The sequence below is a fragment of the Furipterus horrens genome, unplaced genomic scaffold, assembly GCF_987537825.1.
Source record: "Furipterus horrens unplaced genomic scaffold, mFurHor1.1.pri manual_scaffold_7, whole genome shotgun sequence".
In the NCBI taxonomy this organism is placed as follows: Eukaryota; Metazoa; Chordata; class Mammalia; order Chiroptera; family Furipteridae; genus Furipterus; species Furipterus horrens.
The window spans coordinates 71,077,860-71,105,332 of record NW_028327177.1 but is presented as its reverse complement, the minus strand read 5'-3'; the positions used below and the strand labels follow the sequence as shown (position 1 = coordinate 71,105,332).

Here is a 27,473-nt window from a genome sequence, read left to right as displayed (position 1 = left end):
TGGACTAACTGCAGACAGAACATCTCAGTGAGCAGCTGGACACTGGCAGGAGTCAAGCCAAGGCACTGCTGGATTAGAGAAAACCCATCTGGGAACAAGCTGTTTAGTGAGGATAGTGGAGAAAAAGGGGACGAAACGGGATTCCTGACTGGGCCGGCTGCCGGAGCTGTGGCTGGAAGTACACAAAGGCTTTTTGGCAACCACAGGCTACCCAGGAGAGGTGTTGGAAGGAGAGCGGATCTCTGCCCACTGGCAGAGACCGGACTCGACCAAGTGGCATTGGCGCTGAAGGACAGCAGACAGCATGCTGCCCAGCAAGTGAGAACATAATTCTCCTTTATATTTTTCTCTAGTAGAAGGTGGAGAGGGGAGGAAAGTTTGGGGGTGGTAGGCCATTCTTGAGGAGCGCAGGCGCAGTGGTGCACTCATCCACCCCCCCAACCCTCCCCCTGGTTCACGGAGGCGCGCATAGGGAAGTGCCCTCATTCACTGGCCCAGGTGCGCAGGGCTGCGCGTCCAGGTGCCCTTCGGACACACGCCAACAGACATAAAATCAGTGAGCCAACGGGCGCAGGGAGGGCCCACTGGACACGCAGAAGATTGTGCACAAACGCCCCTGGCCAGCCCAGTGGGCACCAGACTGAAGTACCAGGCCGGAATCCGGAGCGCAGAGCACTTGCCCAGGCTCTGCGCATGCCCGCTCAGGAGGTGTGGGAACGGTGGGCAGCAGCGACTCATAGTCACTCACGTCTACTGAGCACAAGTGTCTGTGGCCCTGCCCTAAGGGATGAAAGACCAACTCCTGGAACACGGTGCTGCAGGCCTGAGGCTAGTTCCCCAGCCGCTTGGGTGCACACCGGCACTGGAGCCAAAAAACACCTTAAGGGCTTTCCCGGAGCGCGGTGTGGCCGGCTTTCTCAGAGCACAGCGAGGCCAGCTTTCTAGGATCCTGGTGCGGCAGGCCTGAGCTTAGTTCCCCAGCCGCTTTGGGCGTGCACTGATGCTTGAGTGAAAAAAAAAAACACCTCACCAGCTTCCCCAGAGCACGGCGTGGTCTGCTTCCCTGGAGCGCGGCATGGCAGACCTGAGGTGGGCTCTTGGCTGCCTTGCATTGCGCCTTGCCGGCCACCTCACACACACCACTGCTGCAAGGAATAGGAATCTCTGGCCCATCAAATTAGACTAGCTGTGGACGCAGAAAAAGAAGATGACACAAGAAGGCTGAATTGACATCTCCACAAAAGAATTCGAGATAAAGTGGCTAGAGTGACTCTCAATCAACAAGCCAGAAGGAATATCCTAACAACAACAAAAAAATCTGAAATATAATCAGACAGCATAAACAAACGATATAAAAAGTACCCCAAGAACATCAGGCTCAGGAGATCAAAGGGACTGCACCACTGAAACCCCCAGATCTACCATAAAAAATCTCATACCACAAAGTTGGGAAGGGAAAGCAGACAAATCCAAATAACAAAAACAAACAAGAAGAATCCAACATGGTAAGAGGCAGAAACAACCTCTCAATGAAAAGAAAAGAGGAATCCCCAGAAAGAGAGGTAGATGGAATAGACATAGCCCAAATGTCAGACACGGAATTCAAAACTATGGTGGTGAAGAAGCTCAATATGCTCGAAAACCTCAAAAACAACTATGACAACCTCCAAGGAAGTTACCAACAGCTCCAAGAAAATTACAGGGAACTTGCAGAGAACTACACCAGCATAAAAAAAGACATAGAAACTATCAACAAGAACCAGGAAGAAATGAAGAATGCAATCTCTGAACTGAAAAACACAGTAGAATCAGTCAAAAGCAGACTAAATGAAGCAGAGGATCAGATTAGTGAGTTAGAGGATAATGTAGGTAATAATTCTGAAATGATACAGCAAAATGAAAAAAGATTGAAAAAATATGAACAGGATGTAAGGGAATTACAGGATAGCATTAGAAAAAATAATTTAAGGATCATAGGAATAAGAGAAGGAGAAGAAAAGGAGCATGGAATTGAAAAACTGATAGGAGAAATAGTGACAGAAAATTTTCCGAACCTGATGAGAGAAAAAGTTATGCAAGTCCAAGAAGCACTGAGAGTTCCAATAAAGAGGAACCCCCAAAAACCCACTCCAAGGCACATCATAGTTAAAATGGCAACATTCCAAGACAAAGAGAGAATCCTAAAAGCAGCAAGAGAAAAACAGCAAATAACTTACGAGGGAGCTCCAATAAGGCTATCGACCGATTTCTCAACAGAAACATTACAAGCCAGAAGGGAATGGTCAAAAATATTTCAAGCAATGAAAAACAAAGGCCTACAACCAAGAATACTCTACCCAGCAAGGCTCTCATTCAAAATAGAAGGTGAAATAAGGAGTTTCCCAGACAAAGGAAGACTGAAAGAATACATCTCCACCAAACCAGCATTGCAAGAGATGCTAAAGGGAATATTCTAAGAAAAAGGAAGAGAAAAAACAAAAAAAGAGTAGAGGAACAGAGGTACAAAAGGGAAATGAATAAATACATGTCAGTAATAACGTTAAATGTAAATGGATTAAATGCTCCCATTAAAAGACATAGGGTAACAGAATGGATAAGAAAACAGGACCCACATATTTGCTGTCTACAAGAAACACATCTCAAAACAAAAGATTTACATAGACTGAAAGTAAAGGGATATCAAAAAATATTTCAAGCAAATGGACCTGAAAAAAAAGCTGGGGTAGCAGTCCTCATATCAGACAAAATGGATTTCAAAGCAAGGGCAATAAAAAGAGACAAAGAAGGACATTTCATAATACTTAAAGGAACGATTCATCAAGAAGATATAACACTGATAAACATATATGCACCCAATATAGGAGCACCCAAATACATAAAGAAAATACTAGAAGACCACAAGAAGGATATTAACAACAACACACTCATAGTAGGGGACTTCAACACTCCATTATCAACAATAGACAGATCATCAAAGGAAAGAAACACCAGGGATATACAGGCATTGAACAACACACTAAACCACATGGACTTAACTGATATATATAGAATTTTTCACCCCAAAGAAGCAAAATATACATTCTTTTCAAAGGCACATAGGACATTTTCAAAGACAGACCACATAATAGGACACAAAACAAACCTCAACAAATTCAAGAAAATTGAAATCATATCAAGCATCTTTTCAGACCACAATGCCTTAAAACTAGAAATCAACCTCAGGGAAAAAAATCAAAGACACCCAAACTCATGGAGAATGAATAACATGCTCTTAAATAATGAATGGGTTAACAATGACATCAAAGAGGAAATCAAGAAATTTCTAAAAACTAATGACAATGAACACACAACGGCCCAAAACTTATGGGACACAGCAAAAGCAGTCCTAAGAGGGAAGTTCATAGCGATACAGGCATATCTGAAAAGGATAGAAGAATCTCAAATAAAAAACCTAACCATAAAGCTACAAGAACTAGAACAGCAACAACAAACAAAGCCTAGAGCAAAAAGAAGAAAGGAAATCATCAAGATCAAAGCAGAATTAAACGACATAGAAAGGAAATGAACAATCCAAAAAATCAACAAAACTAGGAGCTGGTTCTTTGAAAAAATAAACAAAATTGACGAGCCTCTAGCCCGGCTCATTAAGAAAAAAAGAGAGAAGACCCAAATAAACAAAATCAGAAATAAAAGAGGAGAAATCACGACTGATACCTCAGAAATACAAACAATTATAAGAAATTACTACAAACAACTATATGGCAAGAAATTTGACAACCTAGTAGAAATGGACAGATTTCTAGAAACATATAACCTTCCAAAACTGAATCAAGAAGAAGTAGAAAGTCTCAACAGACCAATAACAAAGAAGGAAATTGAAACAGTAATCAAAAATCTCCCTGCACACAAAATCCCTGGACCGGATGGCTTCACAGGCGAATTATGCAAAACATTTAGGGAAGAACTAACTCCTACCCTCCTCAAACTATTCCAGAAAATCCAAGAAGAGGGAAAAATCCCAAACTCTTTCTACGAAGCCGGTATTACCCTAATCCCAAAACCAGGTCAGGACACAGCAAAGAAAGAAAACTACAGGCCAATATCACTGATGAACATAGATGCTAAAATCCTCAATAAAATTTTGTCAAACAGGATCCAACAATACATCAAAAAGATCATACACCATGATCAAGTGGAATTCATCCCAGGGATGCAAGGATGGTTTAATATTCGCAAATCAATAAATATAATACATCACCTAAACAAAATGAAAGACAAAAATTACGATTATATCAATAGATGCAGAAAAAGAATTTGATAAAGAACAACACCCATTTATGATGAAAACACTCAGCAAAATAGAAATAGAGGGAGCATACCTTAACATAATTAAGGCTATATATGACAAGCCAAAGCCAACATTATACTCAATGGACAAAAACTGAAGGCATTCCCCCTGAAATCAGGAACAAGACAAGGATGTCCACTCTCACCACTCCTATTCAACATAGTGTTGGAAGTCCTGGCCACAGCAATCAGACAAGATAGAAAAATAAAAGGCATCTAAATTGGGAAAGAGGAAGTAAAACTATCACTATTTGCAGATGACATGATACTATACCTAGAAAACCCTATAGACTACACTAAAAAACTACTTGATATAATAAGTGAGTATGGCAAAATAGCAGGCTACAAAATAAGTATACAGAAATCTAAGGCATTTCTGTACATCAACAATAAAATATAGAGACAGAAACAAAAAAGAAAATATCATTTACTATAGTAATAAGAAAAATAAAGTACCTAGGAATAAACTTAACCAATGAGATAAAAGACCTGTACTATGAAAATTATGGAACACTGAATAAAGAAATGAAGGAAGATACAAATAAATGAAAGCAAATACCATGTTCTTGTATGGGAAGAATCAACATCATCAAAATGGCCATACTACCCAAAGCTATTTACAGATTCAAATACCAATGACACATTTCACAGACTCTGAAAAAATACTTCAAAGATTCATATGGAACCAAAAAAGACCCCGAATAACAAAAGCAATCATGAAACAGAAGAACACAACAGGAGGAATCACAATACTAGACATCAAACAATACTACAAGGGCACTGTGATCAAAACAGTCTGGTAGTGGCATAAAAACAGACATATAGAGCAATGGAACAAAACAGAGAGTCCAGAAATAAATCCGGGACTATACAGTCAATTAATATTTGATAGACGGGGAAGGAATATAAAATGGAGTAGAAGACTCTTTTCAACAAATGGTGCTGGCAGAACTGGACAGGGACATGCAAAAAAATGAAACTAGACCACCAACTTACACCACACACAAGGATAAACTCAAAATAGATCAAAGACTTAAATGTAAGCTGTGACACCATAAAACTCCTAGAGGAAAACATAGGCAAGAAAATATCAGATATCTCACGTAACAATTTCTTCATGAATACACCTCCTAAAGCAAGAGAAATAAAGGAAAAAATAAATAAATGGGATTACATCAAACTAAAAAGTTTCTGCTCATCAAAATAAAACATCAGCAAGATGAAAAGGAAACCAACCATATGGGAAAACATATTTGCCAATGACATCACAGACAGGGGACTGATTTCCAAAATATATAAAGAGCTAATATGACTCAACATCAAGAAAACAAACAACCCAATTAAAAAATGGGCAAAGGACCTGAACAAACTCTTCTCCAAAGAGGACCTACAGAAGGTCCATAGACACATGAAAAAATGTTTAACATCACTAGCCATCAGAGAGATGAAAATAAAAACCACAATGAGATACCATTTTACACCAGTCAGAATGGCCATCATCAACAAATCAACAAACAACAAGTACTGGCAAGGATGTGGAGAAATGGAACCCTACTGCCCTGTTGGTGGGAATGCAGACTGGTGCAGCCACTGTGGAGAACAGTATGGAATTACCTCAAAAGATTAAAAATGGAACTGCCTTTTGAACCAGCAACTTCGCTGCTAGGATTATAGCCAAAAAGTCCTGAAACCCCAATTTAAAGTATCTTATGCACCCTTATGTTCATAGCCAGCTAAGTGCTGGAAATGGCCTAAGTGCCCATCTGTAGATGAGTGGATCAAAAAACAGTGGTACAATTACACAATGGAGGACTATGCAGCAGACATAAAAAGGAACTCCTGCAAAAGCATGGATGGAACTAGAGATAATTATGCTTAGTGAAATAAGCCAGGCAAAGAAAGAAAAATACCATATGATATCACCTAATACAGGAAACTAAGGAACAACACAAACAACTGAACTAAATAGAACAAGGAAGAGAATAACAGGTATTAGGGGGGAGGGCGGAGGGAGAGAAGAGGAATAAGTAAGCGAAGAGTTTAGTCAAAGAACATGTATAAATTACTCATGGACATTGACAAGGGGGGGATATGCTTGTGTGAGAAGGGGTGGGCTGGGTGGGCGGGAGCAATGGCGGAAAAAGTGGGATAACTGTAAATAAAAAACAAAATAAAAATTCTATTAAAAAGATACATCAATGAAACCAAAAGCTGCTTATTTTAGATGGTAAAGATTGACAAACCTTTAGCCAGACTCATCAAGAAACGAAGAGTAAAATAGTCAAATAAATGAAATCAGGAATGAAAAAGGTGAAGTAACAATAGACATTGCAGAAACACAAATACTTAGAACAACTATATGGCAACAAATTGGAAACCTGAGTGAAAAGAGCAAATTCCTAGAAACGTAGTCTTCAAAAACTCTGTATAAACTAATCAGAAAACCTGAACAGACATATAAAAACTAATTAAATTAAAGTAGTAATCAAAAGAAATTCCCCAAAACAGGAGTCCTGGACCAGATGGTTTCACGGGCAAGTTTAACAAACATTCAAGAAAGAACTGACACCTATCCTCCCTAAAAATTCCAAAAAATTCATGAGAAGGGAAGACTTCCAAGTTTTTTTTACAAGGCCAGTGTTATCCTACACCCAAAACCAAATAAAGACACTACAAAGAAGAAAATTATAGGCCAATACCCCTGACAGACATAGATGCTAAGATCCTCAACAAAATATTAGCTAATTAGATCAAGCAATACATTAGAAAGATCATACACCACGACCAAATGGATTTATTCTGGGAATGAAACATTGGTACAATATTCACAAATTGATATAATGATACATCACATAAACAAATTAAAGACTAAAGCTTATTTGATTTTATCAATAGGCATAGAAAAATCATTAAAGAAAATCCAGACACTTGGAAGGTAAGATGGCCGCGGAGTAGGGACAGTGTTCTCAGCTCGCTCCTGTTAAGGAGAGAATCCAGGGACAAATGCGGAGAGGAGTGACTGAGTGAGTGTGGATATCTGATAGCGTGAACAGGGAGGAGAGCATGGGAGCAGTGTGGAGGGGGGTGGAGAGGTTTATCACAAACTGCAGGCTGAGTCATTCCGAGACTCCGTGCGTTTGCAGTATCAAGCTGGAGAGCTCACTAGCCGGGAGTGAATTCTTGTAGGGAGTTAGGGAGAGGATTTGGCTGAAAAAGCCAGAGGAGGGAAAGAACAGTGAACAATCAGGACTGGGAGAAACTGTGTGATCTGAGTCTAGAGGGAAACATCCTCAGCTGCAACCTCCGACCGAAAGATCGGCACTCCAGGTGAGCCCAGCACTAGCGCTAGGGCCCTACAGAACAAAGGAGCAGTTTTGGGGCAAGGAGAACCGCAGCACAGAAAAGCTGCTGCGGAACTCCGGACTGGGGGAGAACTGCGTTCTTGAAACCAGTGTTTGCTCTTTAGTCGCGCTAGAATCCCACAGAACAAAAGGCCGGTCTGGGGCTAGGAGGGAAATAGGACATGCAGGGTGTGTAAGTAGAAAAGAGAGCGGAGGCGGAGGTTCTGGAGGGGAGACGGTTTTAGGGCAGGGAGAAGGGGCCGCAGGGAAGGGCTGCTGTGGAGCTCCAGACTGGCAGAGAGCTCCGGGGTAGGAGAGTGCTGCGCTGACTGACCACACTAGAATCCTACAGAACAAAGGGACGGTGCTGTGGCGGGAAGAAAGATAGAGCACGCAGGCCGATAGACAGGGAAGCCAGCAGAAGCTGTAGCTCGGAATAGAGAAAGTTTTGGGGCAAGGAGAAGAGCACACGCAGGAAAGCCACTGCAAAGCTCCAGACTAGGGGAGAGGCCCTGGGCAGGAAAGGGCCACTGGGCCGGGCGCTTTCCACCGACTGTGCCAGAGTCCTGCAGAACAAAAGGACGATCTTGAGACAGGGAGAGAGGTAGGGTGTGCAAGCATATAGACAGGGAAGAGAGCAGAAGCTGTAGCCTGGGAATAGAGACAGGACTGGAGGCAGGGCGGGGATTGCAGGCAGGCACAGGCTGGACCAACAGAAGGAAGGAGTAGCTGGACAAGCCTGAGGAGGGCTGAGGCTGCCTCAGGAGGGGACAACTAAACACAGCTCACAGCAGAGCGGTGGTAGGCCCATGAAAAAAAAGACTAGCAATCCCAGAATCAAGCAGAACCCTCCCACAGCCAGCCAACCAACCAGAAAAGATTTAAAACTCATGGAATTTTGAATAGGAGCGGACTCAGGAAGGAAGCAAGGAAAAACCAAAAAACAAACAAATCAAAAATACCCAGAGACTGTGCATAAAAGTTGAATTGAGTTAAAATCCTTATTCTTTTATCTCTCACTCTCTCTCTAACTACCCCTACCGTCAGTCCCTTCTTATTCTCTCTCCTTTTCTCCCCTCCTCTTCCCTCCCTTCTCTCCCCTTAGCATGTCTCCCCTTCATCCTATTCTCAGTTAATTTTATAATTTTAAGTTCTCTCCCTTTCTCACCCTCTCCTTTCTCTGCGCTATGCACCTTCAACTTTATTAAATTTCTTTCTTTATTGTGTCCCCCTTCAGTCTACATTCGTTTTTCTTTCATCTCTTGTCTTTATTTTCCTTCTCTCCCTACACATATTCTCTCTCTCTCCCTATTCCACTTTATAATCTAATCTCTTAATATTCAAATTATAATTCTAATCTATCCCCCTCTCCCTTTACTCTCCCATTCTTACCCCTTCTTTTTTTCTACCCCATCCCCTCACTTCTTTCTCTACCTCTTGTATTTCTCTCCTTCATCCTATCTTTTGTTAACTCTTCAATTTCAATCCTCCCCTCCCTAATATCTCCTCTTCCTCCTGATTTCCTTCCCTCCTCTGAGCTCTTTTCCTCCAAAATCCTCTTGCTTTCCTATCTCCTATTCCTCTCTCTCTATATTCACCTTTTCTCTCTATCTTGCAACTTTATATCATGTTTTAATCTCCTAATCTTTTTTATAATATATAATTTAAAAAATTTTAATTCAGTCCCCTCTCTTCTACCTCCCCTTCTTCTTTCGTTCTCTTTCCTACCCTTCTCTTCTCTACTTTCTCTCTCTCTTTCCTCTCTCCCTTCCTGTCTTGCTATTTTCTACACTGTATTTTTATTCTTAAAAAATTCTCTCTCAATCTGTTTCCTACCTTCTAACCTCCCTAGCCCTCTCTTTCAATTTCTGGCTGTCTGTCTACCTGGATGTCTGTTGTGTCTACCCTACCTCCCACGCTAATCATATAGTATATACCGATTATATAATCCTAATACTATACACTTCCACTTTCTCACTCCACACTGTAACCCTCCCCTCCTTTTCAAACATACAGTGTAAGTGTTAATTGCTCTCTTACATAACCTTGATCCCAATTGCTAATATTAATACTCTATCAACTTCCAGCTCAAAAATTACCCTTCCTTCATTTAAAACAACTGCTTTCTGTTTCTCCTATGAAATAAGAGTCCCAGTATCTCCACAAGTATATTAACATGGGCTCATTTGCAGCCTATAGTGGGATTGTATTTGGGGGAGACATTGGAGGGTGTGGGTTTCTTGCCTGGGTTGTGTAATTATGTTTTAGCAGCACCTTCACAAAAGATCTCAAGACAAGGTGGGCAGAGTGACTCTCAATCAACTAAGCAGAGAAAAAGATCTACCAAAAAGTAGCTGAAATACAACCAGACAGATTAAAGAAATATCATCAAGGACAACACAGATGGAGATCTAGGAGGGTGGAGGAGTAAGTGGAAGCTACACTAACCCCCTCCCAGGACCAGCCAGTGCTGACTCAGCACCAGTACAGCAGACAGACCATTCCCCTCTAAGTGGTGTCATACTAAGGGGAAATAAAAGCCCTGCATACAGGAATTAAGTTGCCACACCCACGGTCCTTAAGACTGATGGCCAACCACAGATTGAGTATAGTAACAACTAAAGAAGAGAGACAAAGGCAGTAGATCACTGGAAGTCTCCAATAGACTGCCTAGGGCCAGTCTGGTACATGATCTGACAACACCAGGGGCAGATCCAGGAAGAACAGATCATTCTAAGAAGCACCAACAAACAAAAGGAATCACAAAAATGGGGAGACAGAGAAACAACCCCCCATCAAAAGGAAAGGCAGAATCCCCAGAACGAGTGCTAAATGAAATAGAGGGGAGCAAAATATCAGATACGGATTTTAAAACATGAATTATGGAGAAGCTAAATGAGCTCAGCGGAAACTACAAAGAACTCCAGAAAAACTACAGTGAACTCCAGAAGAACTATAAGGAACTTACTGAGAATTATACCAGCATCAAAAAGGACATGGAAGCTATCAATAAGAGCCAAGAGGAAATGAAGAATACGATCTCTGAATTGAAGAACAGTAGAAGGAATTAAAAGCAGGCTAGAGGAAGCAGAAGATCGGATCAGCGAGCTGGAGGACAACGTACACAAAAACTCCCAGACAATGCAACAAAATGAAAAAAGACTGAACAAGACTGAAGAGGTTCTAAGACAGCTGCAGGACAACATGAAACGTAATAATATCCATATCATGGGAATTCCAGAAGGAGAAGAAGAAGAGCAAGGGATAGAAAACCTCTTTGAAAAACTAATGAGAGAAAACTTCCCTCACATGAGGAGAGAAAGAGTCACGCAAATCCAGGAGGCACAGAGGGTCCCAATGAAGATGAACCCTAACAGGCCCACCTCAAGACACATCATAATTAAAATGGCAACATTCAAAGACAAAGAGAGAATCCTAAAAGCAGCAAGAGAGGAACAACTAATAACATACAAGGGAGCTCCAATAAGGCTATCATCAGATTTCTCAGCAGAAACACTACAAGCCAGAAGGGAATGGCAAAAAATATTCCAAGCAATGAAAAACAAAGGCCTACAACCAAGAATACTCTACCCAGCAAGGCTCTCATTCAAAATGGAAGGCGAAGTAAGGAGTTTCTCAGACAAAGGAAGACTAAAAGAATACATCTCCACCAAACCAGCAATGCAAGAGATGCTAAAGGGTCTGCTCTAAGAACATAAAGAAACAGAGAGAGACAGAGAAGAACACAAGTACAAAGGGGAAAAATGACAATGAATAAGTTCTTATCAGTAATAACCTTAAACGTAAATGGATTAAACGCTCCAATTGAAAGACATAGAGTAGCTGAATGGATTAGAAAGAATGACCCACATATATGCTGTCTACAAGAGATACACCTTAGAACAAAAGATCTACACAGACTGAAAGTAAAGGGATGGAAAAAAGTATTTCAAGCAAATGGACATGAAAAAAAAGCCGGGGTAGCAATACTTATATCAGACAAAACAGATTTCACAGCAAAGTCCATAAAAAGAGACAAAGAAGGGCATTTCATAATACTTAAGGGGAAAACCCATCAAGAAGATATAACCCTTATAAATATATATGCACCCAACTTAGGAGCACCCAAATATATAAGGAACATTTTGAAAGACTCCAAGAAGGATATAGACAGCAACACACTCATCGTAGGGGACTTTAACACCCCATTGTCAACAATGGACAGATCTTCAAAACAAAGAAACACCAAAGATATTGAGGCACTGAACAACACTTTAGATCAAATGGACTTAGTCGATATATATAGAAGTTTTCACCCCAAAGAAGCAAAATATACATATTTCTCAAGTGCACATGGAACATTTTCAAAGATAGACCACATGGTAGGACACAAAACAAGCCGCAATAAATTCAAGAAAATTGAAATTATATCAAGCATCTTCTCAGATCACAATGGCTTAAAATTTGAAATCAACCTCAAGGAAAAAACTCAAAAACATTCAAACTCATGGAGAATAAATAACATGCTATTAAATAATGAATGGGTTAACAATGACATCAAGGAAGAAATAGAAAAGTTCCTGGAAACCAATGATAATGAACAAACAACAACCCAAAACCTATGGGATACAGCGAAAGCAGTCTTAAGAGGAAATTTACACAATGGAATTCTATGTAGCAGAAAGAAAGAAGGAACTTCTACCATTTGCAACAACATGGATGGAACTAGAGAAAATTATGCTTAGTGAAATAAGCCAGGCAACAAAAGAAAAATACCTTATGCTGTCACCTATTACAGGAAACTAATGAAGAACACAAACAAATGAGCAAAATTGAACCAGAAGTATGTAAACAAGAAGTAGACTAACAGTAACAAGGGGGGAGGAGGGGAGGAAGAGAAGGGTGTAAGAAGGGGAAGGGTCAAGTAAAAAAAAAATATATATATATGAATGACTCACCGACATGGGCAACTGAGTGGAGACTAAATGTGGGGGAAGGGAGGGACAGGGTGCAGGGAAGCAAGAGGGGTAAAAAAGTGAGACAACTATAATGGAAAAACAAACAAAATAATTTTTTTAGTGGGGGAAAAATGAAATTATGAAGAATGGAAATGCCAGTTCAGTGAATATTAGGACAAAGATTTTCCTTCACGTTGTATATTTTTCTCCCTATTTGATCCCTCCAGAGTTTGGCATTTTAAACAAGTAAGTAATGACATAAGTTTCTTTGCATAGAACTAATAAGACCAGTTGTTAATAGAGGGTCCTTTTTTTTCTTCTTTTTTTTGACCAAGTCTTTGACTGGAATGTCAAGCCTAAAGGAAACATACTTGGGCTCAGATTGTTACCAAAAAGCCCTGAGGAACTGGGAATGACTTTCAAAGGTAATAAAAGCCCGTGAGATAAAAGGCCTGGTACCATGGTTGGTTGTGCGGTCCACAGCAATCTTTCCAGGGAAGGAATGAAGGTTGTTTTCCTGAAAGATGGCTAGAAGGGACCTTAAGGCACAATGAAAAACCAGAAAGACTTGGAAAAAACAGGTGTGTACAGGCAAGGATGAATGCCAGATATGTGGCTCAGCTTCTGTGCCCTGAAGAACAGACTGAGGGTCACCCCAAATATTCCTTGGGTAAGTTCCAGCAAAGCAGAACTAAAGATCATAAGTGATCATTTGCTGCTCTTGTTATGTTTATGCAAACGAACAGGATAAATTAAAAATGAACTTAATGTAGTCCCTTTAAAAACAAGGAGGGTAACCTTAGGGAGAAAAATTATTATTCAAGGAAAATCACAATGATCAGTAGTAGAGTATAAAATAGGGCAACTAACCGTCTTAAAAGTTTCTTCTCATTTAAAATATGGTTTCACTTGAAAATTAAACCATGTCTGTGATATCATCAAAGATATTCAAGTTGCAGGCAAATAGAATTTCAAGTGCCTTTCAACTGGATGTCTTCCCAATAAGACAGTCTTACAGATTTAGAGACTTGTTTGTGGGTTATGTTACATAAATTAACACGTGTTTTCTGTTTTCAAAGGACATAAGCCTATGATCGCATTACCTGAGTGATTGTCTGTATGCATAAGCCTCATTTATTCCTCTCTGCAGCGCTGCCTCCTGAGACTCAACGGTTTGGCTGAACTAAATGGCTGGGTTGGTGAAGAGTGGGGTGGTCTGTGGGCTTCACTTTAAAACTGGTTTCTCTTTTCTATCCTAATGGCTTGGACAAAAAAGGCCCAGAGGTCTGAGAGGGGGAAAACCTAAACTATTTACCTGAGCCCAAACTAAGTGTAATGGGCAAAAGGGTTTTGGACAGGTGAGATGTGCCTAGCACACCTTCTTACAAAGAAGCCCTTTTTCTTTTTTTCTTTTTTCTTTTTTTTTTCCCTAATATGGAACATTGAAAAATTAATCCCTGCCTTCTGTTATCTTGTGGTTATAGATTGAATGATGTCTTTTAACCCTTTTCGCCAAATCTGTTGCCCCCAGAACACAACAAGGATGCCAGCCTGTTAAACCAAGCACGCCATTGTCCGGGGACAGCCAACTGACCTGGAGTCTGCACGATCCTTCCCCATGTGGGAAGGCCACCCTCCCATCCACACCCCCACTCTTATTAGGGTTTTCTGGACCCAAGGGTAGGTAGGACGATGACCATGTCCAGCTTGAAGCAGCTAGAGAAGCTTGAGACCTTCGCCCATTGTCCTTTACAAGATTACAAAGGGTCCTAATATTTGATAGGGGGTGGGATAGTTAATTTTTACGAACCAGGGGTATGGACTTGGGGGGGATTGCTGGGTGAGGGGGGTTCTGGGTGGAGGGGAGCAAGGGGGAGAAAATTGGAACTGTTGTAACAATATAATCAATAAAAAACATTAAAAAAAAAAAAGAAAATCCAGTACCCATTAAAAAAAAAACTCTCAGCGAAGTGGGAATAGAGGAAACATACCTCAAGACAATAAAGACCATATATGAAAAACCTACAGCCAACATCATACTCAAAGTGTAAATACTAAAGCATTTCCTTTGAGATGAGGAACAAGATTGGGATGCCTGCTATAGGAAGCCGGGGTGCTTGGTGATGGCAAATGTAGCTCAGCCCCAGATTTGGAAAACCACTGCAGCATGGTGGCACACAGAGCCCACTCCGCACACTGGTTTTCCCATGGGAAACCAGGCCTCCATTTTTATAATAGCTTAAAAGCTTGCTTTCTGCTAAAGGACTCCCTCATCCTGGGCTGAGAACAACAGATATCCAGCATGTAACCTTGAAGCAGTTTCTTAGGGTCCAATCTGAGTTGATTTTCAAGGACAGGATGTGGCTAGATCAGTTATCCTTATTATCCATGCACATATAACATTTTTTCTCTGTTATATAAAAGTTATAATCATATAAGGCAATAATTAGTACAATGATTTATAACTTTCTTGGCTGCAATCCACCTAAAGAGTTAATAAAAGCCTGTTCAGGCAGGGGCAAACTGCACTCTCTCTCCTTTAGAGAGTGGCCAGTTTTGTCCCTTGTTCTCCATAGGATTCTTGTAGTCCATGTGCATTTATTCATTTCATCCATAACACCGTGGACCCCGCTGGTCAGAGGTCCGCGACCGTCTGCTTTCACCACTCTTATTCAACATAATACAGGAAGTACTAGCCAAAGCAATCAGACAAGAAGGTGAAATAAAAGGCATCCAAATTGAAAAGGAGGAAATAAAATTGCCATTATTCACAGATAACATGATATTGCAGATTAAAAAAACTCTAAAGACCCCAACAGTAAACTATTAGATTTAACAAATGAGTTTGGCAAAGTAACAGGATACAAATTTAATATTCAGAAATCAGTGGCACTTTTATATATTAATAATGAGCTCTCAGAAAGAAAAACTAAGAAAGCAATTCCATTTAGTATTTTAACAAACAAATAAGGTACCTAGGAATAAACCTAACCAAGGATGTAAAAGACATGTACTCAGAAAACTACAGGATATTAAAGATGTTTAAGTGGATGTTTAAGTGAAAGCATATACCATGTTCATGAATTGGAAGAATTAGCATCATTAAAGTATCCATACCACTCAAAGCAATTAATAGATCAGTGCAACTCCTATTAAAATACCAACAGCATATTTCACAGATATAGATAAAATATTCCAAAAATGTATATGGAATCAAAAAAATACCCTTAATGGCCTCAGCAATTTTGAGAAAGAACAGAGTTGGTCACAAAACCATAAAATCCTAAAAGAAAATATAGGAGCAAAATGTTAGACATTTTGTGTAGCAATATTTTTTATCTGTATATCTCTTAGTGCAAGGGAAACAAAGGAAAAAATAAAGACATAAGACTATATCAAACTAAAAATTTTCTTCACAGCAAAAGAAACTATATCTGCCAATGAAAAAACTCATCAGGGCTTATTTACAAAATATATAAAGAACTTACACCACTCAACACAAGACAAACAATCTAATTAAAAAATGGACAAAGGACATGAACAGACACTTCTCCAAAGAGGACATACGGCCAATAGACATATGAAAAAATGCTCAATGTCACTAATCATCAGAGAGATGCAAGTTAAAATCACAATGAGATATCACCGCACACCTGCCTGATTGGTTATCATCAATAAATCCACCAACAAGTACTGGTGAGGATGTGGAGAAAAGGGAACCCTTGTGCACCAATGGTGGAAATGCAGATTGGTATAGCCAATGTGGAAAACAGTATGGAATTTGCTCAGAAAAATAGAAATAAAACTGCCATTTGACCCAGTGATTCCACTTCTGGGAATATATCTTAAGGATCCCAAAATACAAATCGGAAGGAATATATACAGTCCCTAAATTTATAACAGTGTTATTTACAATAGCCAAGATCCGGAAACAACCTAAATATCCATCAGTAGATGAGTGGATAAAAATGATGTGGTACATTTATACAATGGAATATGATGTAGCTCTCAAAAAGAAGGAACTCCTACCCTTTGTGATAAAATGGATGGGCCTGGAGAATATTATGCTAAACAAAATAAGCTAGTCAAACAAAGACAGAGAAAGACAAATACCATATGATCTCACTCATATGTGGAATTTAATGAACAAAACAAACTGATAAGCAAAATAAAACCTGAGGCGTGGATACATGGAATAAATAGGCTGACAGATCTCAGAGGGGAGACGTGTGTGGAAGGGACTAGAAGAAATTAGCCAAAGAACATATTTGCATATCTACATGGCCCATGGACACAGACAACAACTTGGTGAAGGCTGTGGTGGGGGATGGAAGAGGCTGGGTGGAGGTGGGTAAGGTTGGGGAGAAAATGGGGACATCTCTAACAGTATAAACAACAAAAAAATAATTAATTAATTAAAAATAATAATAATAAAAACTAATAGGACAAAAAGAAATAACGGACATGATTAAGCCAAATCACACCAAGTTATCAATAAGTTTCTTAGTCTTGTCAGGCATATTTGAATTTCTTTAAAAAGAGGCTACCGATACTCAAAAATAATTTATTTTTGTTAAAAATCTCAAAGAGAATGAAAAGTGAATATTTTTAGAGAGTATAAGGTAGCTGCTATTAAAAATGTGTTGTCAGATCACTGAATTAGCCCATCAATCTGGTCATGATTCAGTTAGAGATAAACAGAGGGCCACAGACCTGACAACTTAACCATCAATAAACAGGTTTTGGTTGAACAACATGTGTGTGTGTGTGTGTGTGTGTGTGTGCGCGTGTGTGTGCATGTGTGTGTGTTTAAAGTACACAGCCCATTCCCAAATGTAATTAACATGGTCACAAAGTGAGTTATATTACCAAATATGGCTAACACACCTTAAGATGACCCCTAATCCACTCTCCTGAGTTTTGGGATGTAAGCAAAATTAATGATTTGTTTCTAACCAACAGAATCTGGCCAAGGTTAGGTATCTGCAGGTCCTTAATTAGGTTATGTAAAATTTCATCTCAGCAGATAGGGTGAGATACTCTCCCTGGCTGGCTTTGAAGATATAAGCTTCCACATTGTACAAGGTCTGACAGACCACCATGAAGCAAGGGCCTGTGAAACCTCTAGGAGCCCCCCACTGAGAGCCAGGAAGGCAGTAGGGACCTCAGTCCTATAACCACATAGAACCATATTCTGCCAACAACACAGGTGAGCTTAGAAGAGGTCCTCATGCTCCAGAAAGGAATGCAGGTGGCATAAACCTGAATGAAGCCTGTGGACATGAGCAGAGTTTAGACATGCCAAGCTCTGCCCTGAGATAATAAACATATTGTTTTAAGGCACAAAGTTGATGATAATTTGCTACACAGCAACAGAAAATGAATACACTAGTGCACCAAGGAGACAAGAAGACAAAAAGCATGTTCTGTACAACAAACATGAATTGTAGATCAGCTTATTTATCTATCTATCGGATCCACCTCAGAGCAGTGAGGTAAATTTCCTTTTTATTTACTCTGCTGTTATAATTCAGTGGCTGGATTACAATTACAGTACATTCAGCTGCAAACAACTAACTTAAAAAAAAAAAGCTACTCAAACGAACTTAACTACAAGAAGCATTGTATTAAAAATACTTACAATTTCTTTAAGATAGCCAGGAATTCTTCTAACTTCTCTTCAAATTTTTTGGATCCATATAAAGTATGGCCACCATGTGCTTTTTTAACATAGACAGCTATGTTGTGAAAGTCATTGTCAGATTGTTGGGTCTGAGTTTCTTCTGTGTCTTCAGAGGGTTTTCTGAACAAGGAAGCATAATATTTTACAGTATTACATATTACACACAAAATAGTAACATAAACTATCACTTTATTGTCAAGAGTATAAATGTACTGTTCTGAAATAATTTGGCATTTTAATAATATATTCCTTTCTAATGCCTTAGTTCTTTTTTTTAATCATTAGCAGAGCAGTTAAACATGTCATTCTATTAAGTCTAAAAATTAGCATTATATAAAATATTTTCTACATACAGAGTTTTAGTATAGTATTATAACTGTCCTAGGTAATTGAAACATAATAAATTAAGTGTATGTAATTTAGGGAAATACTTCAAGTCAATGGTTAACACCTTATCTTTGCACCCAAACACTTGTTTTTCAGTGTTGATGTTTTTTCAGCACCAATTCTAAAGTGATATTTTAAAACTTTTGTTTCCAAAATTAGGGACATTTTGAAAGCAACCATACTTTATTCTCATGCTACATATGTTACACACATTAATCCCCAAGAGATGTAAGAATGTTTCTCATTCATTTTTCTACTTCCAGCCACTGATATTAAGAGGTCACTGAAAACCTAGATACAAAGAATCTAACAAATAATGTCTATCCTTAGGGAAAAAATAGTGAAGGAGATGATAGAAAACCTAAATTATCATAGATTCATCACCTTTATTTCTATACATGAAAAGATTTTAAAAATGAAGTTAAACATAACATAAACATTATATAGAATATAACAATGGTGTCAGAAAGGAAAGAAGTGAGGTTGCAAAATAAAACAAAGTTTATTTGGGGTGTTTCGGGATTCCAATATGGGAGTCACAGATTCAAACCTGAAATGTGTTCCAGAAATGACGAGAAAGACAGAGCATATAAAGTAAAAAACCACAAATTGTTTTGAAACTTTTCCTTCCTATTGGCTGTCTAAGATGGCACTCTGACTAGCCCAGAAGGGTTTGACCAGGTCCAGGGGGCAATATTCTGGGGTAGGCCTTGGCATGGAAACAAGGAAGTAAAATACTAGTGTGTTGTTGCAGCAAGCACAAACAAGTTCAAAAGCATAAGTCTGACTTCCCCAATGGCCTCCTCACCCCATTTTAGGGCCCCACTGACATTAGTGACTCCATTCGAGACTTTTTTTTTTGTTCACAGTAACATCACACATTAATGTCTAACACATGTGAGTCCTTTTGTGCTGACTACTCTGTACACACATACCTCAATAACCTTAGTCATGTGAGATAAACAATATTATCTCCCATTTATAAAATAAGGAAAATGCAGCTTGAGTTTATATAATTTGTCTAACCATTTATAGCTAGTAACTGAAAAGCTTTTTTAAAATCTATCTAAAGTTCACAGGATATTAAAGCTTAATAATAAACATTTATCTGATGTACAAGGTTTTTCCAGAAGGCATCCAGCCATGTAATATGAAAAGTAGAGACATTTACTGAAGAAGACACAAGATACAAAAAACATTGTACAGAGGACAATGGAGCCTTTAAAGTAGGCATCTTGGGACCTCATACAGTTCTCTCAGTTGCCAACAGCTGCTGCATCATATTTTCCTGAGTCACATTGACAGTCTGAAATCTCTTCTCTTTCAAAGGTGATTTAAGTTTTGGGAGAAGCCAGAAGTTGCAAGGTGCCAAATCTGGGCTATATGGGGGGCTGAGTCATCTGGGTAATTTGATGTTTCATCAAAAAACTGCACAAGACATGATGCATTAGTGGATACATTGTCATAATGAAGCTTCCAATCACCAGTTGCCCATAGCTGCATGGCCATATGTGTTAATTCATTAATTGATTGAGTGCTTAAGTTGTGTCTTATGCTCTTCAGAAAATGGTAGAAAATAATCCTCATCATTATATTTACATAGCAAAACTAGAAATATGCTATATGGATAGTCTAAAACTTCAGTCATAAAAAATTCAAAACACATTATAAGAAGTTATTAAATGACTTGTGCAAGCAGGCAATCAAGCAGAGATTATCAGGAGGCCATGGACATTTTGAATAAATATTTATTTAACCTAAAGTGTTCACAATTCTGTGAATGCTTATTACTTGTTTCTTCAATTGCTATCATTTTCTTTTTTTTTTTTAATGTGTTTTATTGATTACAGTGTTACATTTGTTCCAATTTCCCTCCCCTCTGCTCCCCTCCACCCGGTGGCCTCCCTCCCTCCCCTTGTCCCTTTTAGTCTATGTCCATTGGTTGTACATATAGTATTCGTGGTTGTAGGTTTTGGATTTTCATTGCTTTGAATATTTCTTGCCAGTCCCTTCTTGCCTGCAGGGTCTCCCTTGAGAAGTCAGCTGATAGTCTAATTGGGACCCCTTTGTACATGATTCTTTTCTTCTCTCTTGCTGCTTTTAAGATTCTCTCTTTATCTTTAACTTTTGACATTTTGATTATAATGTGTCTTGGAGTGGTTCTCCCTGGGTCCAGTTGTTTTGGAACTCTCTGTGCTTCCTGGGCCTGTAAGTCTATTTCCTTCCCCAAGTTTGGGAAGTTCTGCTTTATTATATTATCACTTAATTTTTCAATTTTTAGTTCTTCTTCGCCCTCTGGCAATCCAATAATCCGTATATTCGATCTCTTATAGCTGTCCCAGAGGTTTCTGATCCTCTCATCCTTGCTTCCCGTTTCCTCTCTCTGCACTGGTTGACTGTTTGTTCCTTCTCTATGTTCTGGTTTGTTGATTTGAACTCTGGATTTTGTTTCCTCACCATCTGTCTCGTATGAGGTTTTGTTCCTTTCAGTATGAGTGTTTTTCGATTCTTTCTCATCTGTTTCCAGATCTTTTGTTAATTCTGTAAGCCACCTGATAACAATGGCCCTGAACTGAGCCTCTGACAAGTTTCTTATTTGTTCATCTGTCAGGTTCTTCATCTGTTGCCTGGTGAGCTGCGCCCCCGGGATTTCTATAGTTGTCTGCCTCATTTTGACAGATGCGTTTTGCTTTCTTGGGCCGGCTATAGGGGGCAGTGCCTGTGTACTCATCACGACCCAGCGACCGGCGGCGATCCGCAACCTTTTTCGCCACATTGTGGCCCTCTGGGCCTCACTTTTTGGGACGATGTGGTGGTTGCTTTTCCCAGCATTGGGGTCGCAAGCTGCCGGGGTTAGACTGAAGCTGAGACTGCTCTCCTTGCCGCTGTCCCTGGTGCTACCACAAACAGCACCGTCCCCTTTCGCTCTTACCTGCCCAAAGGGCGCTGCTGGTTTATAACTTTGTACATTGGGCTTCCGTGTAGTTTTATTTTCTGGAATTTCTAGTTATCTTTTGTTTTGAAGTAGTTGTATTCCTCTCTAGTTGTAGAGGGAGACTGAGTGTGTCCGTCTAAGCCTCCATCTTGGCCGGAAGTCAGTACAATCACTTCTATAAGCAATTTGGCAGTCTCTTAAAAAAAATTAATCATACACATGGCCATGTAATCTAGCCATTCCACTCCTAGGTGTTCACCCTTGTGTCCCATTAGATAGCCTCTTGGCTCTGTAGAACTCATTTTTCCACTTGCTCAGCAGTTGACAGGTGATTTAATATGAAATTCCTTAGCATCAATGAAACATTGGCCTCCGATAGCAATGTGAAAGACCACTTGGGAAGCAAAGGAGTGCCCTGGGCTCAAGCAGAGGGAAGGCAGAGAGGACTGGAGACTCTTGGGGAGAGTTTGGTGTGGTGGCTTTGAGGGGAGAGCTGAGGAAGCGGCCGGCCAGGTCCCAGTGCTGACTCATCCCCAATACTGCAGGCAGACCATTCTATCATTTTCTTAAACTTCCTTTTTCCTCTGGAAATAAAATGATGTAAAAATGCACTGATTAAAAGTCTACATTTTATCTTATTATTTAAAAAGGATGATATTAAATTTCTTAAAGCAGATAACTCAGTGATTTCTTAAGTTGCTGTTAAGATTATATGTATTGCCTGGCTGTTGTGGCTCAGTGGATTGAACATCGGCCTGCAAACCAGGGGTCGCTGGTTCAATTCTCAGTCAGGGCACATGACTAGGTTGCACGTCAGGTCCCCAGTTGGGGGCATGTGAGAGGCAACCACACAGTGATGTTTTTCTCCCTCTCTTTCTCCTTTCCCTTCTCTCTAAAAAATCAGTTAATTAATTAATTAATTAAAAATTATATGTATTGATTTGTTGCTGTTGTCTAACCTGCTTGAAAAAAAGATAAAATTTCATGACAGATGGTATAAATCTACATAAGTCATTGTCATCTAAAATCCATGGTAAAAATAAGAGCTAGAACAGTTTAAAAGCTCCTCCAATGCCAACTCTAAAGTATGGTATTAATATTATCCTCTTTTTCTGAGTAAAAACTAAGTGTAGTCAATGTTCAGAAACTATGTCCAAGTTAGATTGCTGCATTTGGGCAAAACACAACTCAAATCAAAGTCTCCTGGGTCAAAATCCAGTGTTCTTTTTAAATCAATGTGTCTGTGCATTTGATTTCCTACATCTGTGAATGTACCAAAAAAATTGCCTTCTGTCTAGTTGATCCATAAATAAAATACAGTTTAGAAAATGATCACAGTTCCAAGCAGTCCTTGATCTCATTCCTGTCCTGTGTTTATAGTTTTTGCTCACATGGAATTGTTTCCCTAAATCTCAGAAAGGTCTTCCATTTCTTTTCATTGATGTGGCATTTCTCCAAGTGAATTTAATGATTTATCACGCACTTCTTCTACTCCCTTTGCATATACAGTAACTGTACATAATAGAGTACACAATTTTACTTTTACTATGAAACATGAATACTAAATTAAATTAAATGCCTTTTCATTATCTCCAGATAGTCTTATATAGTTTCTCTTTGGACTACTAATATTAACCCTGGCTGGTTTGGCTCAGTGGATTGAGCGTTGGCCTGCGAGCTAAGTGTCGCTGGTTCGATCTTCCAGTCAGGGCACATCAGAGAAGGAAAACTCTGACTCCAAAAAACCTCCACTGCCTTGTGGCATATCTCTTCAGGGGAAAGGCTAAGGGAGTAAACCCCAATGGAAAATCCGGAGCCAGAGTCCCTAAGGTGGTTTGACGTTGTAGTCAACACCGGCAACTCCTGCGGCGCACCTGAAGCCAAGCTGTATTGACTCCGTCTTTCCCTTGGACCCTTCAGCTGCGAAGAGAGGGGGGGTCTGCTGCATGGGCAACAGCAGACCCTCCATATCACCCTGCCCAGGCTCTGTAGCTTCAGCTTCACTGGAGAGGACACTCCAGCGTCATCGCAAGATGTCGATTCAACACGGGAGGAGACAGATACCGTGTCACTCCCGAGTCGGACTGCACAGCCATTCTCGGCGGTGCAGATAGACTCTTAAGAAGCTACACATCGTCTCTCGAGACAGACGGCTGCCGACGACAACGACTAATATTAAAAATTATAATAGCATTTTTGATATTGGGCATTATTTCCACTCATAAGATAAAGCCAACTAAAACTCTGATGTACAAATCTTCTGGTATACTGTGGCATTACTTCATTTGCTAAGCTTTTATTTTTGTATGTTTGCCTATATGGTCATAATTAAAATTGGTATTTCTTATTTATGTTATTCTTGTTAAATTTTGATATGATTATATACAAGTATGCATGGCAAACTTACAACCTACTTTCCATTGTGTATACTCCAGGATAATTAGGTTGTATAGAACTTACTTTTACTTTAAAGGAGCTTCTAGTGATATCACTTGAGCTATGGGTTTTTAATTTTTACTTTTGTTTTTTTTTACTTCAAAAATACTTTTGAATAATACTATTCACAACTTTCATTTATGCCATACTATCTTCTTGAATAAATTAAGTGCAAACTTTTTAGAAAACTAACCAATAACATCTAGATTATCAAATTCACCTCATTACATAAAGTATTATATCATAATTTATAATTTCTTTAGTTTTTTCTGTATCATTTATTATATTACCTTTTTGGTTCCTAATACTATTTTAACTTATTATGTTTATTATTAAGGCTAGTTGTTTATTCACTTTTAGGTAATACTCAGGAAGCAACACACATTTATTAGTCCCATTGATCATATGACTGAAAAATGACTGTATGATTCTATTCTACCACCATCTTCACTTCCATGCTTACCCCCACATGATCAATACTTCCAGCATTTGAGTCCACTTGTCCTTCCATGCATGCACACATACATCAAGCCCACATTCAAAAAAGACATCATTACCTTTTCCCCTCCTGTTTGGAAAGTTTAGGCAGTCTGTTTTTTTTTCTGCAGAAATATTTTAGGATATTGTTTTATAAACTTATTGTGAGCTGATAGAATATTCAAAGCACTCCAGCTTTTAAAAGAGAAAAAGAGAGAGAGATTAAATTTTACGTATCATTAGATAATATCTTTTAAAGGAAGATTTTAAATTCAATTTAATTTTTAAATTGATCAAAGACAACGTTAGATCTGAAACCATAAAAATCATAGAAGATAACATACACAGCAAAAACTCATTGCTTGTAGCAATATTTTATCAGATATACTTATCCAGGCAAAGGAAACAAAAGAAGAAATAAATGGGACTACATCAAACTGAAACGGTTTTGCACAGCAAAGGAAATCATTAACAAAATAAAAAGACAGCCCACATAATGGGAGAACATGTTCACCAATACATCTGATAAGGGTCTAATATCCAAAATTTATAAAGAACTTACAAAACTCAACACCAAAAAAACAAACAACCCAATTAAAAAATGGGCAAAGGACCTGAATTGACATTTATCCAAAGAGGACATATAAATGGCCAATAAACATATGAGCTTTCTTAAAACTTCAAATTCTTTGATTGATTAAAGTCTTGTATAAAACATAACAATGAATTAAAATTCCTCCAAAATGATTCATTTATGTTACATACATATTACTGGAGGGTATATTTATCTGAACCTTTGTAATGATTTATGTCCATCTCATGCACTATTTTTTTAGGGCTGAAATAAAGATGTCCTAGACCAAAAGATCAGCGTTTCCCAAATTTAGCAGATCACTGGAATCATCTGGGATTTTTTTTTAAATTTATTTACTTGTTTGTTTGTTTATTTCATTTTTAGAGAGAGGGGAAAGGAGAAAGAGACGGAGAGAAACATCACTGTGTGGTTGCCTCTCACTCGTGCCCCCAACTGGGGACCTGATGTGCAACCTAGTAATGTGCCCTGACTGGGAATCGAACCAGCGACACTTGGCTTGCAAGCCAACGTGGGATACTTTTTTAAGCGTCAGCTTCCGATATGTTTTCTTTTGAAGGCTGGAGTCTGGGAGGGTTCTTTGTTTTAAATCCTCCTGAGGTAATGTCTATTTGCTGCCAGGTTTCATTCACTGCAAATATTAAAGATGTCAATAACAAGATCCTCTCTCATTCAGGGTCAGGTAATAACATTTGATTTTGTAATAGCTGCCTTACTCAAGTTTCAATTGACAACGACTGCTAAAAGTTGGTCAATTTTTAAAACTAAACATTCATCTTGCTTGCTTATTTCAATAATTACTGAAGATGATCATACTTAAAATTTAACAATGGCAAATATCTTAGTCAATATTTTCCTCATACCAGTGAATGCAAAAATTCTTAAGAGAAGGCTTTTCTTATATCATTGTCAATGTAAATAATAACAACACATGGTAAAATATTTATAACAGCTTTTCTTTCTCTTGGCCAAAGTCCCTAAAACACTATATTAGGTGTTTGAAAATAGTATATATTTTAAGAATCTGTTAAACTTAATTTGACTTAATTAGTTCAAATAATGCAGTGTGAATATAATTAATATGACATTAGACATTTTCATTCCTACTATTTCATTACAAAGATACATTGACCAATAATAATCAACTCTTCTTCAAATCCAACCATTGATATCACCAGAAGCTTTACAAAAATCTGATTTTTCTTTTTTTTTCTATTCAGAACTGACATTCTACAGTCATCTATTTTACACATTTACCTGTTATATATCAGGTACTTGTTATGTGCCAAATGTTGTACTAAGATCTTTACATTGTCTTTGTCCCAGTTTGTATTTATATAACTTGACAGGGCTGGTATAATTCACTGTTTATTCATCCCTTAAAGAAACTGAAAACTGCCCTGCTCAGGTGGCTCAGTTATTTGGAGCATCATCCTGTACACCAAAACGTTGTGGGTTTGATTCATGGTCAGAGCACATACCTAGGTGGCAGATTCAATCCCTTGACAGGGTGCATATGGAAGGCAACCAATTGATGTTTCTCTCTTAGATATCTCCCCCACCCCTCTGAAAACATATCCTCAGGTAAGGATTTAAATTTTTTTTTTTAATTTTAAAAAAAGAACTGAAAACTTAGCAATTTGCTTAATTCATACAACTGGTTAGCAGAGGATACAGGGTATAAATGAAAACTAAGTTGACTTCAAAACCCATTCTTTTAAACTTTTGGATATATACTGCCCCACTCACCACCCCCAAATAATAAAACAAGTTAGTTCTTACAATGTGCCAGGCATTTACTCTAAGCCATTTAAATGTAGCAGATCATTTAATCCTTATACAACTATATTAACTAATACTCCTATCTTCCCAGATTTGTAGACAAAGAAATCGAGGCCCAATTAAAAACAAAAGTGCTGTCCAAGGTCATGCAGCTCAGAAATGGCAGTGCCAGTATTCAGACCAGGCACCCTGACTCCAGGGATCGAGTACTGAATTCTTTACTGGAAGCCAAAAGACTCTGGGAATAAGAAGCAGGCAGAAGTGTGAGAGAAAAATCATTCTGGAGCAAAATGCAAAGAATAGCAAAGAAGCATGCCCTCCTCATTTCCTCTGAGAAAAAAGCAATGGGAAGATGAATAAAATATAGAAAAAATTTGAAGTGGTTAAGAGGATGTGATATAGAAATATGTCAAAGTGGATAATGCTTCTACACTTAGGGCATTTTCTCAGCAGTCCCATGAAATACTAGGCAAGGGCCTCTCTCTGTGAAAGAAGGTGGGAGGGTAGATGGACATTGATGAATACAGAAGAAACT

At 38.8% G+C, this 27,473-nt stretch overlaps 1 protein-coding gene across 1 annotated transcript in view; it reads right to left on the bottom strand.

Moving 5' to 3' along the window:
- CNBD1 (cyclic nucleotide binding domain containing 1) overlaps positions 1-27,473 on the bottom strand; it is a 396,422-nt gene that overhangs the window by 306,181 nt on the left and 62,768 nt on the right. The window contains 3 exon segments of the mRNA XM_090284915.1: positions 18,288-18,449; positions 24,645-24,679; positions 24,681-24,759. Of these exon segments, the coding sequence (XP_090141041.1) occupies positions 18,288-18,449; positions 24,645-24,679; positions 24,681-24,759 (276 nt within the window).